This window comes from Vidua macroura, chromosome 3 (genome assembly GCF_024509145.1).
Source record: "Vidua macroura isolate BioBank_ID:100142 chromosome 3, ASM2450914v1, whole genome shotgun sequence".
Lineage (NCBI taxonomy): Eukaryota > Metazoa > Chordata > Aves > Passeriformes > Viduidae > Vidua > Vidua macroura.
Window position 1 is genome coordinate 88204489 of NC_071573.1, and position 16614 is coordinate 88221102.

Sequence of the window (16614 nt, forward strand, 5' to 3'; positions counted from 1 at the left end):
TTCAGCAAGGCCTTTGACACTGTCTCCTACAGCACACTCCTGGAGAAACTGGCAGCCCACGGCTTGGACAGGAGCACTCTTCTTGGGTTAGGAACTGGCTGGATGGCCGGGCCCACAGAGTGGTGGTGAACAGTGCTGCATCCAGCTGGCAGCCAGTCACCAGTGGTGTCCCTCAGGGCTCTGTGCTGGGACCAGTTCTATTTAATATTTTTATAGATGACATGGATGAGGGCATCGAGTCCTTCATTAGTAAATTTGCAGACAACACTAAGCTGGGAGCTTGTGTTGATCTACTGGAAGGGAGGAGGGCTCTGCAGAGAGACTTAGATCAGTTGGATGGATGGGCAGAGTCCAACAGCATGAAATTAAATAAGTCTAAGTGCCGAGTTCTACATTTTGGCCACAAAAATCCCCTACAGTGTTACAGGCTGGGGACAGTGTGGCTGGACAGTGTCCAGGCGGAAAGGGACCTGGGGGTGCTGGTCGACAGCCGGTTGGATATGAGCCAGCAATGTGCCTTGGTGGCCAAGAAGGCCAATGGCATCCTGGCCTGCATTAGGAATTGTGTGACCAGCAGGAGCAGGGAGGTCATTCTTCCCCTGTACTCGGCGCTGGTGAGACCGCATCTTGAGTGTTGTGTCCAGTTCTGGGCCCCTCAGTTTAGGAAGGATATTGAGATGCTTGAGCGTGTCCAGAGGAGGGCAACGAGGCTGGTGAGGGGCTTGGAACACAAGCCCTATGAGGAACGTTTGAAGAAGCTGGGGTTGTTTAGCCTGGAGAAGAGGAGGCTTAGAGGTGACCTTATTGCTCTCTACAACTTCCTGAAGGGAGGTTGTAGACAGATGGGGGCTGGTCTCTTTCACCAGGCAGTAACTGACAGAACAAGGGGACACAGTCTCAAGCTACGTCAGGGAAGGTATAGGTTGGATATTAGGAAAAAAAAATTACCGAAAGAATACTAAAGTACTGGAATTGTCTTCCCAGGGAGGTGGTAGAATCACCATCTCTGGATGTGTTTAAAAAAAGACTGGACATGGCACTTGGTGCTATAGTCTAGTTGAGGTGTTAGGGCATAGGTTGGACTTGATGATCTAAGTGGTCTCTTCCAACCTCATTATTCTGTGATTCCATGATCTCCCATTAGAACATGCTTTCTGCATTTATCTTCCTGAGAGTTTGAATAATCTTTGAGTGGCTGATCATTCATCAGTGAGTACTAATGGAACTTTGGTATTTTCAGCAAATGTCTCTTTTTGGGTCTCACTGAGGAAAAAATTACTTCTGTTGAAATTGTTGGTAACAGAAATGCACAGAATCTAGGGCACATACTATTCCTATACTATGTTTTTATTGATATCAAAGTAAAATTGAAGGTTATGTATCAAATCTGTGTAGTTAAGAAAATTTGCCTTGCCTTTTTTTTTTTCAATTTTAGTCTCAAGTCTGCAGAAGACATACAAACATTTCAAATATGCATGTACTAGTTGGACTGATGTGCTGATCCTAGCTACACAGTTCATTGTTTAAATATTGTCCTTTTTCTGGGGCTTGCATTTGACATCAGATTATAAAGATCTACTTTTATCCTATTCCTTCTTTACCTTGCTTCTAAACACAACATTCAAGAGATCAGTAAGTTCTAACATGGATATGAATTTCAGTATTTATTTAAACATATTGCAACAAGAGCCACTTATAATGACCAAACATATGCATTTTAGTAAAAGAAATGAGAAATAATTTCTGATTTGCACAACTTTTTGAAGGTTTTGTATACATCTTGAGTCAAAGTAGATAAATAGATTTGAAAGTTTAGAGGATCAGTCATTCATCTCTTCTGACTAAAGCTTGTTATATTACGTATGTCCTCTTTTATATAGTTGTCTTCCTGTAAGCAGTTACAGAAGTATTTTTTGAAATGCATTGATGTGAAAACAGCAAATCGAGAATTCAATTCTTTCATGGTAGTCAGATAAAGAGATCTCTGGTAAAAATATGTGAGGTTTTTCTTATGTTATATCATTCTGCTTCTCTCTTCAGTCATTTGCTTTTCTTACACTCTCCTCTCTGAATTAATGATCCCTTTACTGCTTAATATTTTCCCCATCCAAGAACTGTAATCAAGTCACCTTTGAATCTTATTTAGCAAATAGATTGAGTGTGACAGCGGGTTTGGGAATGATAGAATAAAAACCTCAAACCACTAATTCTCCAGAATTCCATTTATTGAGTTGATTTGTCAAACTCATAAGGCATGGATATTAAGGTGAAAGAATGTTGCTCTTGCTTTTCACATAAGATGCTGAATACAGGGAATTATAAAGTAGAAGAATATCAAAGACATAATTATTGTCAATGAGTAAGGAAAAAATCCAGCTCAAGACTGAATTCTTCATAAAAGACATTGGTAGATGTGACTTGTGTTTTAGACCATGAGTCAATATCTTCATTTAAATTAATACCCCTTCACCTAGTTAGATAATTGGCTATCAATTTATACAGAATGCACTGTTCTTTCCCAAATTAAAAAAAAAAAAAATGCTCCCTTTGCAAGGAAATGCTAAGGAGAAAAGAGCAATAAGCTAAATATCTTTTCCTTTTTTTTTTGCCATCCTTGAAACCTGCAGTTTTCCTTTATGTATTTCTCATGGTGTGATTGACAGTGTTTCCCTATCCACTCTCATGCTTTTCTTTAATCGTTTTGTAGCTACTTTAGTCTTCTCTTAAAAGAATGTTGCACTATCACTTTTTTTTTTTTTTTTTAGCAGAACAATACCATTCTCCTAGTTTTGCTAGAAATGAGCATTACATTACCAAAGGCATCTCTTTCATCTGGTTTCCCCCACTGGTCTTCATTGTTCTGTCCTATTTTGTTCATTTAGTCCTCCCTTGTTCTAATAATCCCATTGAGAGCCATTTTTTAAGAAGAGGCTAAGAAATCTTTACTAATGGCAGCACAAAAAAAGCATGGAGGAGTGAATGGATTCAGGAGTAGAAACAATGGCAGGAAAAACTCATTATTCCAGTCACCTAGAGAGACTTCACTTTCTGGTTTTCCTTTGGGTAGAGCAAATGGGGTCACTGTTTTGCTCATTTTCCTATTTCTGATTATTATTGTGGATGGGACAGGAGCACCCATTAACGTCAAATGTGACTAATAATGGAGAAAAAATTGGGTGAGCCTTGATTAATAACCCCTTCTATGAGTACTACTGGGGCACAATGTTGTACTGAAGTAGGACAGGACAGCTAGATAGTAAGTTGGGTAATAAGAGAGAATTGACCAATCTCCTTCACTTCATGTTACAAATGTTCTCTTACATATGCACTAATACCGATTAATAGCCTTTTTCTGAGGAATAGCCTCCTTAGCTATCCCTATTAGCAAGCCCTAACTTCTGGAATTTGCAATGTACTGTAATTTGGTTACTATGGTGATGAGGGATAGCAAAAAAATTTTGAAAGATTCTTTGAGTGCCCTCTGATGCTAAAGGCAAGTGAATAATCTGTCATAAAAGATAGATCCAATTCATTTTGCCTTATTGGAATAACTATTTCTAATGAACTGAATGAAAAAAAAGGAAAATGTTTTGACCCTGTCACATCAGCTGTTCTGGTATATAATGGAGACAGAGTGTGATATTTCAATCTTCTGGTAAATGTTGCTCCACATACTTTCAGTTGTTTTAGATAGCTATTCTATTCATAATTAAATTATTGGAGGTTCACATATTTATTTATTAAGTGGTTTTAAATTAATTATTTATGTTTATCCTGAAGTTTACTATTTGAGTAAAAATATTTTGTTTACCATTTTGAAATTATACATCTCTTTGCAAAGTATAATTTATTCTTTTATGAATATCTATTTTTAAGTCAGTGGGTTCAACTTACTAAGAAAATGTTGAATCAATATATATTACTACTTTAGAAGGAATTTATTACAAAGCTGTATTATTGCTACAGCAAATTGCTAAAAAAATCTTCTGATGTAATTTGTAAGTATGTATTAGGGAGGTGGTTTGAATCAGTGCACCAAAGTAAAATGTTTGTGAAAAGCATATTTGATACATAATTTTCCAGAAGTAAATGGAAATAAATTCTTAGATGCTATAATTCTGCTTCATCTTTGATGTCACAGGATTAAAAAGAGTTAATTGTCAAAAATACTTAGGCAGTTCATAAGTGTTAAGGTATGAAGACAGATCAGTAAATCCTTCCTAGGGTTACAAGAATTTAGGAGAACATGAGAAGCTACTGGACATAACATGATAAACTGCTGAGTTCAACAAGTAACAGGATAAGTGGCTGACAAATGTTACACAGACCACCATGAGCAAGGACTGAATTTCACAGTGAAGGGAGAATTTTGTAAGAGACATGGAAGTTTCAAATAATTAAAGAGGGTAACTTGGGGAAATTTTGCAGATTGTTTTCTTGCAAGGCCAACAGAGACTTAGTAACAGTCTCTTTACTACTTCTGTGTTAACATCTCTCATAGTGGGGAGTGATAGATATTTGAACTAGACCAGCCAGAAACTAGAATGACATCCAGATCTAGAATGACTCAAGCTCTGAGACAGCAAGTCAGCAAGAGATTCAGGATCTGGATATGGAAATCAGACAGACTTATAATCTATGCTGGTTCTTGAGGCATCCACTAATGAGGTTTTATCTTTATATTTAGAAAATGAAGGAGTGTGTTGAAGGTCATTGTTGACCTTCAATACTAACTAGCCAGAGATAAGGAAAAAGTCTGAGCCATCATTGCTGCTTATGTTCATTTGACTGCTGTTTGTGTTTATCTAAGGGAAAATACACTGTTCTTGATGGTGACTGGTGTTCTTCATGGTGATTCACATGGCCAGCAGATTTGTAGTGTGTTTATGTATGTGATTGTGTGTTTGCTCACTGAAAGCACATTCAAGTTCAGTACTGGCTGGATCTGTAAACAGGAATGAGAAGAACCCTCCTGGTCTGGGAATCCTCTGGATTCAGCTTCCATTAATAATAACTGCAGTGAAATGTTCAGTGACTGTTCAGCATCTTATAGGACCATGGCTTCAGTCACATCCTTCCTTTGCTACAGATGGGATTACTCGCTCCCAGAGATTCCTACTATGTTAATTGACCAAAACAAATAAAGCATTTGGGAATATGTAAAATTCTTTGCTTTTAGATGGTGATAGCTTACAGATGTCCCAGGCTGTAATTGGAGCTTCACAGTGTAAAAAAAAATTAGAGACACACAATTAATAAAAGACTCTCAATCCCTCAACAACAACAACAACAACAACAACAACAACGAGAAACAATACGGAAACATGACATAGTAAAAAAGTAATGTCAAAGAGCATGCCAAGCATCACTCCAACACTGTATTTTTTTTATGTTTATTTATTTTAGGTCCATTTTGTGAGGAACCTGGTCATCCTTGTGCCTCTCAGCCATGCCTGAATGGAGGTATATGCCATTATAACCAGTCTGGATATGTTTGTAATTGCCCTTCTGGTTTTCTTGGTCACAACTGTGAAATTGACATCAATGAATGTTCTTCAAGGCCATGTCAGAACAGAGGTACATGTATCGATTTGCCAAATGTAAGTATAAATGTTAGAGATCCCTATTTGAACAGAATCATAGAATTACAGCATTGCATCATAGAATGATTTGGGCTGGAAGGAACATTTAAATATGATCTATTTCCAACATCTCTGCAGTGGGCAGAGACCTCTTACTCTAGATCAGGTTGCTGGAAGTTGCATCCAACCTGACCTTGAACACTTCAAGGGATGAAGCATTTACAACTTTCCTCCTATCTCACTAATTTAGCAAAAATGATAATGTGTGGGGTGATGTCAGAGGTCTCACAGAAGTCAAGGCAAATGTTATCACTTACTCTTCCCTTACCCATCAATGGAGTTACTAGATCATTGAAAGACACCATTAGTCAGACATAATTTTCCCTTTGTGGAGACATATAGTCTGTTTCTAATCACCTTCCTGTCATCCATATGCTTTGACATACCTTACAGGAGGATCTATTCCATGAAAGTGTCAAAACATTTAATTCCAATGTAAATTTTTAACTAGTTTTGCATGCTTCATGAAAAAAACAGCATTTTCTCAATGTGTTCTGTTTATAATATTTTTATGATAAAAACCCCCAAACTCCCCATTTCAAGTCAATTGCATGGTGATCACTTAAGAAACTACCCACGTTATTTTATTTCTTTTTTCCTCTCCCTAATAAAATCATCTGACACAAACATGAGGCATCATGTAATCTTTATTAACTAGTTATTGTCTTGTTCTTGCTTTTCATGTGGCATGAATTTTTAATTCCTTTTTTTTTCTTTCTTTTTTATTTTTGTAAAATAGAATAAATTCATGCAGAAGTAATGAAGTTTTAAGAATAAAGTCATACCTGGTAGTATGTCAAAATAAATTGTTGATGTCCTTTCATTAGCATGTTTATTGCAAATAGCAGTGATTGTACAGAATCAAAACAGTGAAAGAAGAGTTCAAAAGCTTAGCACTTATGTATCACATAGCAGTGATACATATTCATACACAGAGAGAAAAAGAGACATCTAAATTGCTGAATAAATTGATAGATTTCTAAGCTATGCAACCTATCTAAATATTTGGTCTACTAGATATACTAGCACAAACTATTTTATGCAGTAAGCAAACAGTTGTAGTAGTTTGTTTCACATGTATAGAAATGTCTCAGTGGGAGAAGTTTCCTGATTATACCTTTAAGACCAGTTCTAAAGAAACACCTAACCACTTCCAATTTCATTAGGGGAACAAATCCCTTTACTTTTTCCTTTACTTTCTGACTTCAAAAGGCCTATGAAAAGCATAGAAAAATATGGGTGGGACTGTCAGCCCTAAGAAATATTTTGTTTTGTACAATAACTTACTCTTCTTACTGTTCAAATTAGAGATTGCAGTAACTGACAGATGTCTTTCACTGTTAAAGTGAAGCATAGACTCTGTGCTTTATCTTAAAGGATAAAATAGTTATCCATAATTTTCTTTCCTCCTCTAGTTAGCGACAGTTTGGTTATTGATGTACCTTGTGTACTGTTAGTGTTTAAAAGATGCAAACATTACATTGAAACAAAATCAGAAATGAGAAAAAAAACCCCAAATTAATTATAAAACTCCTTCTTGATTCAGTTATGAGAAACAGCAATTTTAAAGCTGGTATATTTCCATCTAGCAAACTCAAGTATGGTATAATCTGTGCTGCAAGGCCTGTTCTACTTGTCCTAAATTAAGTTTGCAACCTATCTGAGACTAGACTGCTTTGTATAATGAAAAGTTGTCCTAGTTAGGATCTCTCTAGTAATGGATGTAAACATCATAAGCATGAAATTTTGTACTGCTTTGGGTAAAACAAATAATTATTTCTAATTTCCCTCTCTTCTATAGGATGTGACATGTATCTGTATGCCAATATTTACTGGCAAGTTCTGTGAGAGAATACTGAATCCATGTGAATTATTGCCTTGCCTAAATAATGCAACTTGTGTAGCTCACCAGCAAAACTATCACTGCCGGTAAGATTGGAAATTAGTTTATTTCAGTACTTTGTTGGTTCACTTGATGATATCACACAGACTACAGAAAGAAAAGACGTCATCATTCACAGAGAACACAGAAAACTATAAACTTCTGATTTTAAAAATACATATTTATCTTTTGTACTTTATTCTGTTAGGCTTCTTGTAAACTCTGGGAGCAATACAAAAGGATTTAAAGCATTTAAGGGCTATAAATTTTTTCATTATTAATACTATTAAAAATATATATAAATTTTAAAACACTGATGACAATTGAGACAGTTATATTAAATGTGCCACTCCCTTTCAGGGTGCATGAAATTTATGTTGTTTCTGAAAAGATAAGGGAACTTATTTAATTTATAGTTCACAGACATGCATTAGTAGACTTTAAATTGATCCGTCAAGAAGCACATGAAAACTGTTTAATTCAGAAAGATCACACTAAAAATTATCCATTTGGAAATACCAGAAGTGACCCAATGTATAATTTAATTTCATGTTTAAATAGATTTTTAGATTTTTTTTTCTATGTCAGTAAGGAATACAATTTATCCTGTTCCCCTTTGTTTGGCTTTTATCTTGCTGCCTGAGTAAATTCAGATAAGCATTACTGAAGTAAACATTTTTTAAATTTTAGGATATTCATAAAAGCAGAAAATTGAAAGCTGTGATACAAAAAAAGCCTGACAACGTATTATTAATGAACTTAGAAAATTAAAAAAAATATAAAAGTATAGAACATAGAGTTACAGTGCATCAGCAGAGATTCAATTGAGAAGACTTGAATAAGAATATAAGTAGAACTGTTTACACTTTCCCAAAGAAAAAAATCCTAACAATTTCATTCTTATTCACTCCTAAATACAGATGTACATACAAACAGACATATGCAAGCTCATATACAGTTAGATCTTCCCATACAGATATTTAAAGCACAGAACATCAGTGATCATTCATTTTCCAATTCTTTAAACCGAAATATAAGCTAATTATTTATTATTATATAGCCAGTCTTTCCCACAATATGTGTATATTAGTATGAAATGTGTTGAAGTTTGCATTTAAAAATATGCATAATATGAACAATTAATATCCAGATGTATATTGCCTTTATTAACAGAAACCAAACCAAAAAAGAAGTCATAAAAATTATCCTGGCCCTGTTATACATATTGAATCATTTATAATTCCACAAAGTATTTGTAGAAATGGTCTGTACGAGGAACCTCATTGTACCATAGGAATTGTTTAATAAAAATGTCTATGGGAAAACATTGTGGCTAAGCTATCTTTCCTTTGAAAATATCATGGGAGAATAAGCATGGAAATCATCATTTAGATCAGTATAACAGAACATAAAAATGGCCAATTAAGAAACCATTTTACATTGGGGTGGGTTATAAGCTCATTAACACTAAGAATACTCTAAAAGGGAACTGACAACCTAGAAAGAACGCTGTGAATAATGTTCAATCCACACAGTCAACCCTGGCAACCAATTTGTCCACCAGACATTCTTGATGAAGGAGGAAAATTCCAGAAAGTGGCTTATATCTTCCACAGAGAAATATCCAGAACAGGTGACTTGACACATCCTACACAAGTTCACAGTTTTCTTTGTCCAAAGGCAGAGGGTTACAATACAATCACAGAATATTAGAACACAATAAATATACAATACTATCAGAGACTCATAGAGCAGCCCAAGTTGAAAGAGACCTTGAAGTGTCTTCTGGTCCAACCTTTCATGGGAAAGGGACTTTAGATGAGATTATCTAGTACCCTGTCCAATTGCTTATTGAAAATCTCCAGTGTTCTGCCTTAGTTATGTCATTCAGTCCTCAAAGGCTTCAATTATTGATTGCAATAATTTTGATTTTTTTTAATAAATAAAAAATATTCTTCTCTTTTTTTTTTTTTGTGAAATTAAAATTAGTTTTCCACCACTTAACCTGAAATAGTTAATATAAGTATTTATGCCTCTGTACTTGAAAGAAGGCACTTAGGTGAGAGAAAGCATTTTGAAGTAGTATGAATTACATATTTTTCACAAGGAGATCACATTCAGTAGTTTTTTTTGTGAGAGCTGCAATCTTGCCAGAGTACTGAAATGCAAAGGAGGTGTTGACAGATAGAGAAGTTCAACAGTCAGCAGTCTTCACTGTTTTAAGAATTCAAAATTTTCTTTTTAAATTCATATTCTGCATTAGCTACTTGAATAACAGAGGATTTCAGAGGACATATAGGAACAGTGGTTAGACAGTTTCAGTTTTCTAAAATCACAGGCTTGGACACTTTCTGCTTGTGATTCATGTTTTAATTCACTTTACCCAAAGGAAATCTACCATTAATTATGTTGCTTTAATTTGGGAGATTTGTAGCTGCTCATCAACATTTTAAGTGAATATTTCATTCATTTTTGGTAATCATTGTCAAATACTGTATGTTATATCTCTGTCTAGTCACTCCACAATAAACTGCATGTGTTTCATACTACATTTGGTGTAATACTACATGTCATACTGCGACATGATCCACTTCTATAGCATTTTAACATCATAAATAAATGTAATGGTGTTTAGGTCAGATGCATGTACAAGTTAAAATAATAGCTGAATTGAACTTTTTAGTTCATTACTTTCTATTTTGCTTCCCCCTATGTTATGTTGTTCTCCTTATGCCCAAACTACATTCTTATATCCTACACAATCCCAGCTTCTTCTCAACATATCCTTCCTTCTTTGGAAAAGCAGTTGTTTTCCATTCTAAACATATAATGAAATAGAACCAATTGAATTTTCCCCACTTCAATTATGATATATGACTATCTCCTATTCTAATTCCATCCTTTCAGTCTTGATACCACACACAACTTTGTGCTAAGAATCTAATAGTTGCATTTTTTCTTAAATGTCAAAATTTAAAGTGAATTCAAATAGGCAATGAACAAACATATCCATCAAAATAAACTATGATTGTTTGCTTTCTATCTTCTTCTATTATCCATGTACTTTATGATAATAAAAAGTCACAAAAAATGTGAAAGGCTGTTCTGAGAAAATACATTCTGATGGTGCCATCTTTGGAACTTTACTGTCAACTCTTTTTTCCTGTTAACTTCATTTCCCTTTCCTGACATTAGTATGTTTATTGCAAAACAGGAACAAAAACAAACAAACAAAGAAACAAAAAACCCCATAAAAATTAGCAAATATAAAAATTAGAAGAAGCCACTTCTAAAATTGTCTTTCTAAATTATCTAGTTAATGAAATTATCATAGATTGAAGCAAAAAATCTAGGAACTCTTTCACTTCAGATCATCAGTAAAAACAAATATTGTAATTGAGTTGCTCTGAACTTGGTTTTAGATGTTATTTATAAATTATAAGAAAATATACAAAACCTTTTTTATTATTACTTTACATTCCTTTCATATGTAGATTTTATTACGAAAAACTTTTAACTACAATACATGAACTAGAACTTTGTTAAGAATAGACTTCACGAGAATTTTGAAGTGAAGTACTTGAAATGGCAAAAATATGATTGCATGTAGCATCTTTTTCAAGAGGAAGGTGAGGATTATGTGGTGCATTGCAACTTGCTTAAAGCGTTCTTATATGGTTGTGTCTATACCAGCCTCAAAGCATATAACCATTTACAGAAGGTTTTTCCATATCCATTTACCTCTGCCCAAATGGTCCTATGCATGAATTGTGGTTGGTTTCCAGGGATTTCTGATTATCCATCCAGTTTAACACTTAACTAAGATCAATAAATGTCTTAAGCTTCTGGACATGCTAAATGTGTCTGTGCATTCCTTGGACTCAGAGCCATACCCACAGACAAACATCTTTAACTGATTTAGAAAGCATAGTTAATTCAGTTGCTTTCTATGGAATGTTGTTGCCCAAGAAGTTGCTGTGGTTAATATATCCCTTACTCTAGTATGCTGCGTAACTGAGTTCATGAATTTTGAAACCAGGAATTAGATTGTTTTTTACTAAATGAGAAAACATAAGCAATACATCTGGATCTCATATCTATTAGGAGCAAGAACATAGGAAAACCAGAAACAATTCTGTATAATCTTAATAATTTCCAGCTTCTGGACTGAATAATTTGAAAAAAACTACCTCTTAGAAACAGCTAAAGAAATTCCCATCTGTTACTTTTGGATTCTTTTACAGACACAAATTTTCAGGTAACTGGCCATTTTCTTTCTCTTCTTAAATCTTTTCTTTCCATGATACCAGAAATGGCCTTTAGACAGGGGAACATGCTGGGTCTGTAAGAACATAGTGAGAGTGTTTTTCAAGGATTATCTATCTATAAAGACATAAGTATTCGAATATTTTTCTACATTGTTCCATTATTGATTTTAAATAAGACTTCTTTACTATCCATTTGAATTGCATATCTTTTATTTGTGTATGAGATTTTTTTTTAACATGGGAGGCTACATTAGGAAAGGATTTTCTCCTACTAATAGTAAGTGCTGACATGAAGCAGAAGAAATTTCTACAGTTCCTTTTACAGAAATAAGTTATCCATCACTCCATTGGCATCACATGGAACTAACAAACAGTCACAAAAATTGAATGCTAGTTTTTTTCTTTAAAGAAAATACTGGACTACAATTAAGCAAGCACGTAAACAACTATGCATTGTTGTCTCTAGACTGTTACTTACATAATTAAGCATGTCATTATTTACTATTTATACTACTCTTTATTCATTAACAATGATTGATGTTTATGCCTCACTTATCACATTTTTATTTTTATATTAAAACAACTCTCTGATGCTTCAATTTACCTATCCTTTCTAATAGTTTTCCAAAATCTTGTTACCTTGTCTATAACTGTTTATTAAATATTACCTCATTCTAGATTTTTTTTTCCTGGAAGATTATATGAAATATTGGTGTGAAAATACTTTAATCAGTGAAGGAAATTATTTATGAAAAAGCAAAATTATTCAGATTCATGCAAGGGATTTTTAATTTTTTGAAAGCATATTCTGTTTATTTTAGATAACATAAGAGACTTGTTTTGTTACTGCAAGAACATAATTTAATAGAATTATGGAACATAATTAAATACAATTAACTTTTAAAATGCAAGTTCTTTAAAATACACTGGTGTATTTGCAGCTGCATGCCAGGATTCACTGGAAAGAACTGTGAGGAAATAATTGACTACTGCAGGCTGCTCAGCATCAACTGTCTGAATGAAGGATTGTGTCTTAATATAATTGGAGGATTCACTGTAAGTAATTTAATACATGTTAAACTAATTCAGTGTTCCAAAGTATAAAAGCTTCAGACAAGCAAACTTGAAATGCGTTCATTAATCTAAGAGACAAGAGGGGCACAATATTACAGGTTTTATTTACTTTAATCGATACCACAAGGGCAGCTCACTTGGGTAGTATGGATTTTTTTATTACTTTTCTACTGAGATCATGTTTAGTACTATATCAAATTAGATAACTGAAGGGTACTTTTATAGTAAAAAGAATATATAACTAATTGTGGTCCAGTGTCATTTCCCACAAAGATGATAATCACAGCTGTGTTGCAGCCTTTAAAAATACTTTGCTTGAATTAAGATCATCTGTTGTCATTATTTTAACCAGAATCAAATGACTTATCTACATATAAACATGTTTAAAATTAATACAAATTTAAAACTTTGATGATGAAACTGTAGTGTGGTGACATTCATTCCAACAGACAGTTTGGGAAAAAAAATATTAGACCTGCTTGCTTTAACTCTCTAAATTGCTTCTGAAAATGTTAAGCAAGGTGCAGAATTTGGCTCTTGTCCTTGTTAAAATTCATATGGTTGATGACTGCCTGTCCCTCTGATTTTTTTTATGGTCACTGTACACAGGCTGATCAGCTCCCAAACCTAATTCACTCCAAATTGAGGAAAAATAATCTCTTCCTGTAATCCTGAGCAATGGTTCCCTTATAAACTGAAGGCCTGTAGTTTCTGGGGTCTCCTTCTCCTCTGTATGCAGATGACCACAGAAAATGGTAGAGCAGTTAATAATACACAAATATGATAAGTATTTCCAAGTGGACTGCACTACTTTAGAAAAACATGCATTCTATGAGAGGCAAATTCAACGCTGTATGCATAGAAAAAAGAATATGAATTGTCCAGTAATGAGTGTTCCTGATAGTCAGTGACAAAGAAGGCAACTTTTAGCTCAAAGTGAATGTTAAAATATGACACTGCACCATTGATGAAGACAGAAAGACAATCCCTACAGTCAAAAATAAGCACTTGTATATATAGAAGCATTTTCCAGTAGTCATACTTCTTTGACTGTCCATGAAGGCTCATCATAGACAGCTATATCACCTAAACTGTTTTTAAAAAAGTTTGCAAATGAGGAAAACTCTATTAAAAATAGGTTTATGAAATAAAATAAATAAATAATTTAAAATAATATTATCAAAAGTACATATAGATTTGCAATCTTAAAACAGTCTGTGGTCTTCCAGTTTTTCTCAGAAGAAAAAGAAAAGGAACAATTGTATTTAAAATATTCAACTGTTGGTACCAAAAATTTTGAAGCCACATTAGCAACAAAGTGATAAAAGTATTATGCATGGTTCTGAGCAGCTGCTCCTTCTATGTACTATTGATTACAGCAGGAGCATTTTCAAAAGCTTTTTAGGTAATATGGTCTAATGCTGTGTTTCAGCAGTTTCCCATCAGATCAGTGCCAGGTCACATCTGTCCTGTCCTTCTGAATAACTTCACCAGACATTAAATTTCATGAAGATCTACTGCTGTGGGATCCAAACCCCATAACTCCCACAGAAGGCTGAAGGCCTTACTGTGGATTGCTTCTAGTAGTCAATGCAGCACACACATTTCACTGGTATTAAAAGGTTAGGAAAAGGATTAAATTTTCCAAAGTTGTCATGAATAGTGAAAACATAAATCCCTTCATTTTATTTGGGCTCTGAAGAAGATAAGATTTGATGTTCACCTTGTTGGTTTCTAAAGCACAAAAAGACAACACTGCAGCTTTGACTCAGTTTCAGAAATATGGTTATCATTTGGACATATAATTTTAACAGGTGACAAACACAATTCTTGAACATGAGCAGATCTTCCTCTCTCAAAAAGTACTGATATTTAAAATGCTATTACTTACCATTAATTTATCAATTATTGCAAGAAGTCTGCTATTGAATTTCTCCTGATTTGCAGCTGCAATGTTGGAACTACTTCTAAGAATGAATATAGAAATTATAAAAGTTCTAAAGAAAATATAATATAGCACTTTCTTTTTTTTTATATCCATACCATAGAAAAGTTTTTAACTAATGCACTGGTTTGTCATATTTTATTATAAATAACTCCACCTACTGAGAAGACAGGGGGCGCTGTTTTAAGAAAATAAATAAATCAAAACAGTTTGAGCAGAAATCATACAATTACTGATGTGTGAACCAATTTCAGATTACAGCAGATTTTTATTCAATAAAACTATTTAACTACATTATTTTGACAATACGATAACCTGCTTCTTAAAAATATTTTTAAACATCTGCCCACAGATACACTTTCAATAGATTTTTTTGTTCTCCTGGCAACTTTTCTTTTTCTTAAACGGATTTTATAAGTGAAAAGTCGTGTTCTTGTTTTGCAGCTGATAGTATTTTCTCATTGCTTTTAATCTGATTGTCTTAAACAATTTATGGCTGTAGATAACTGCTTTCCTTATCTTTACCTGAAGACAGGGAAAATATGAGCAATGCCCAAAAGGCAAATGATAGAGAAAAAAGAGCTGTTGTTTTTTTCATGCTAATCATACTGCTGCCAGATGCTAACCACCTCAGGGTATGGAGTGGCTTGAGTAGGGTTCACCCAGTGATTTAGAATGGCTCCAGTAAAGCCTCTGGCACAGACTGGGCTGTGAAAGCCGATAAAGAGAGTACACAAACAAGAAATCACTTGTGGATGTAAAGCTTTCCTCTAGGTCCCAAGGGTGGATCAAGTACCTTACTATCTATTTATCTCTAGTTTACTGGAGTTTACAAGCCTGGAAAGGATCACAGTTTTGAAAACATGATAATGGGAAAGTTGAGGTATGAAAATTGTCAAGTCTTTGGCATACTAGCTGTCTTTACTTTCGAGGGAGAAACCACTGAATTGCATAAAAATGACAGAATTTACAGGTCACTTATGATTACCTACAGAAGTACATTTGAGGGACAAGAAAGTTCAGGTCTAAAGTGGTTGCTATGCACTCTCCCATTTGTGATCTGCCACACACTTCCTATAGGAAGGGCATGGAAATTAAAAATGCTTTCCACTTATGGTAGAGCGCAAAAAATTTTTTTTTTTTTTTTTTTTGCCTAACTATGCTACAAGCAACTATCTTTCAACTTATATGGTCTGCATAGTATATCCAAGTCTATTTTGTCAATATGCCTTTCTCCCATCATCCTGACAGACCACTGATTCGTGTAAGGCTGTGTGCTTACAGCTAGCAAAGAAACTGAGTTATGTAGACACAAAAACTGAAGCTGAAAGATGAAGAGGAAGCAATGTCATTGTAAGGTCTATTTCCATTTGCCAGCACTACACTTGAGACAAGGTCTAAACAAATTATACATATTGCATGAACAGCAGAACTGTGTTGGCAAGCAAATGCACACTAGGGCAGCATTAAAGAAAGAGAAAACAATCTCTGTTATTCTAGGTTTTACCACTACACCTACTGTTGGCTATTCAAAGAAAATGTTTGAAATATCTCTGAGAAGCTGTACTGACACTTGCATGTGGAATTTTGTGTTGGAAAAATTGCCAGTGGATCCCTGGTACTCTCAGAAAGAACAACAGCAAATGCTGCTGATTTCTAACTAATGTTCCTACAGTGCAGTGGAAGTAGATCCTGCTTTTAAGGGAGAGTGAAGCTAAGCAAAAAGAAGTAATGGTTTTAACTTCTACAAGTAATTTGCCTGGAGAACACTGATTAATGATAACAGATCCATTCCTGTCAATT

At 34.3% G+C, this 16614-nt stretch overlaps 1 protein-coding gene across 1 annotated transcript in view; it reads left to right on the forward strand.

The window, feature by feature from the left end:
- The window catches only part of EYS (eyes shut homolog), a 725122-nt gene that overhangs the window by 46201 nt on the left and 662307 nt on the right, over positions 1-16614 (forward strand). The window contains 3 exon segments of the mRNA XM_053974015.1: positions 5407-5600; positions 7444-7571; positions 12734-12848. Of these exon segments, the coding sequence (XP_053829990.1) occupies positions 5407-5600; positions 7444-7571; positions 12734-12848 (437 nt within the window).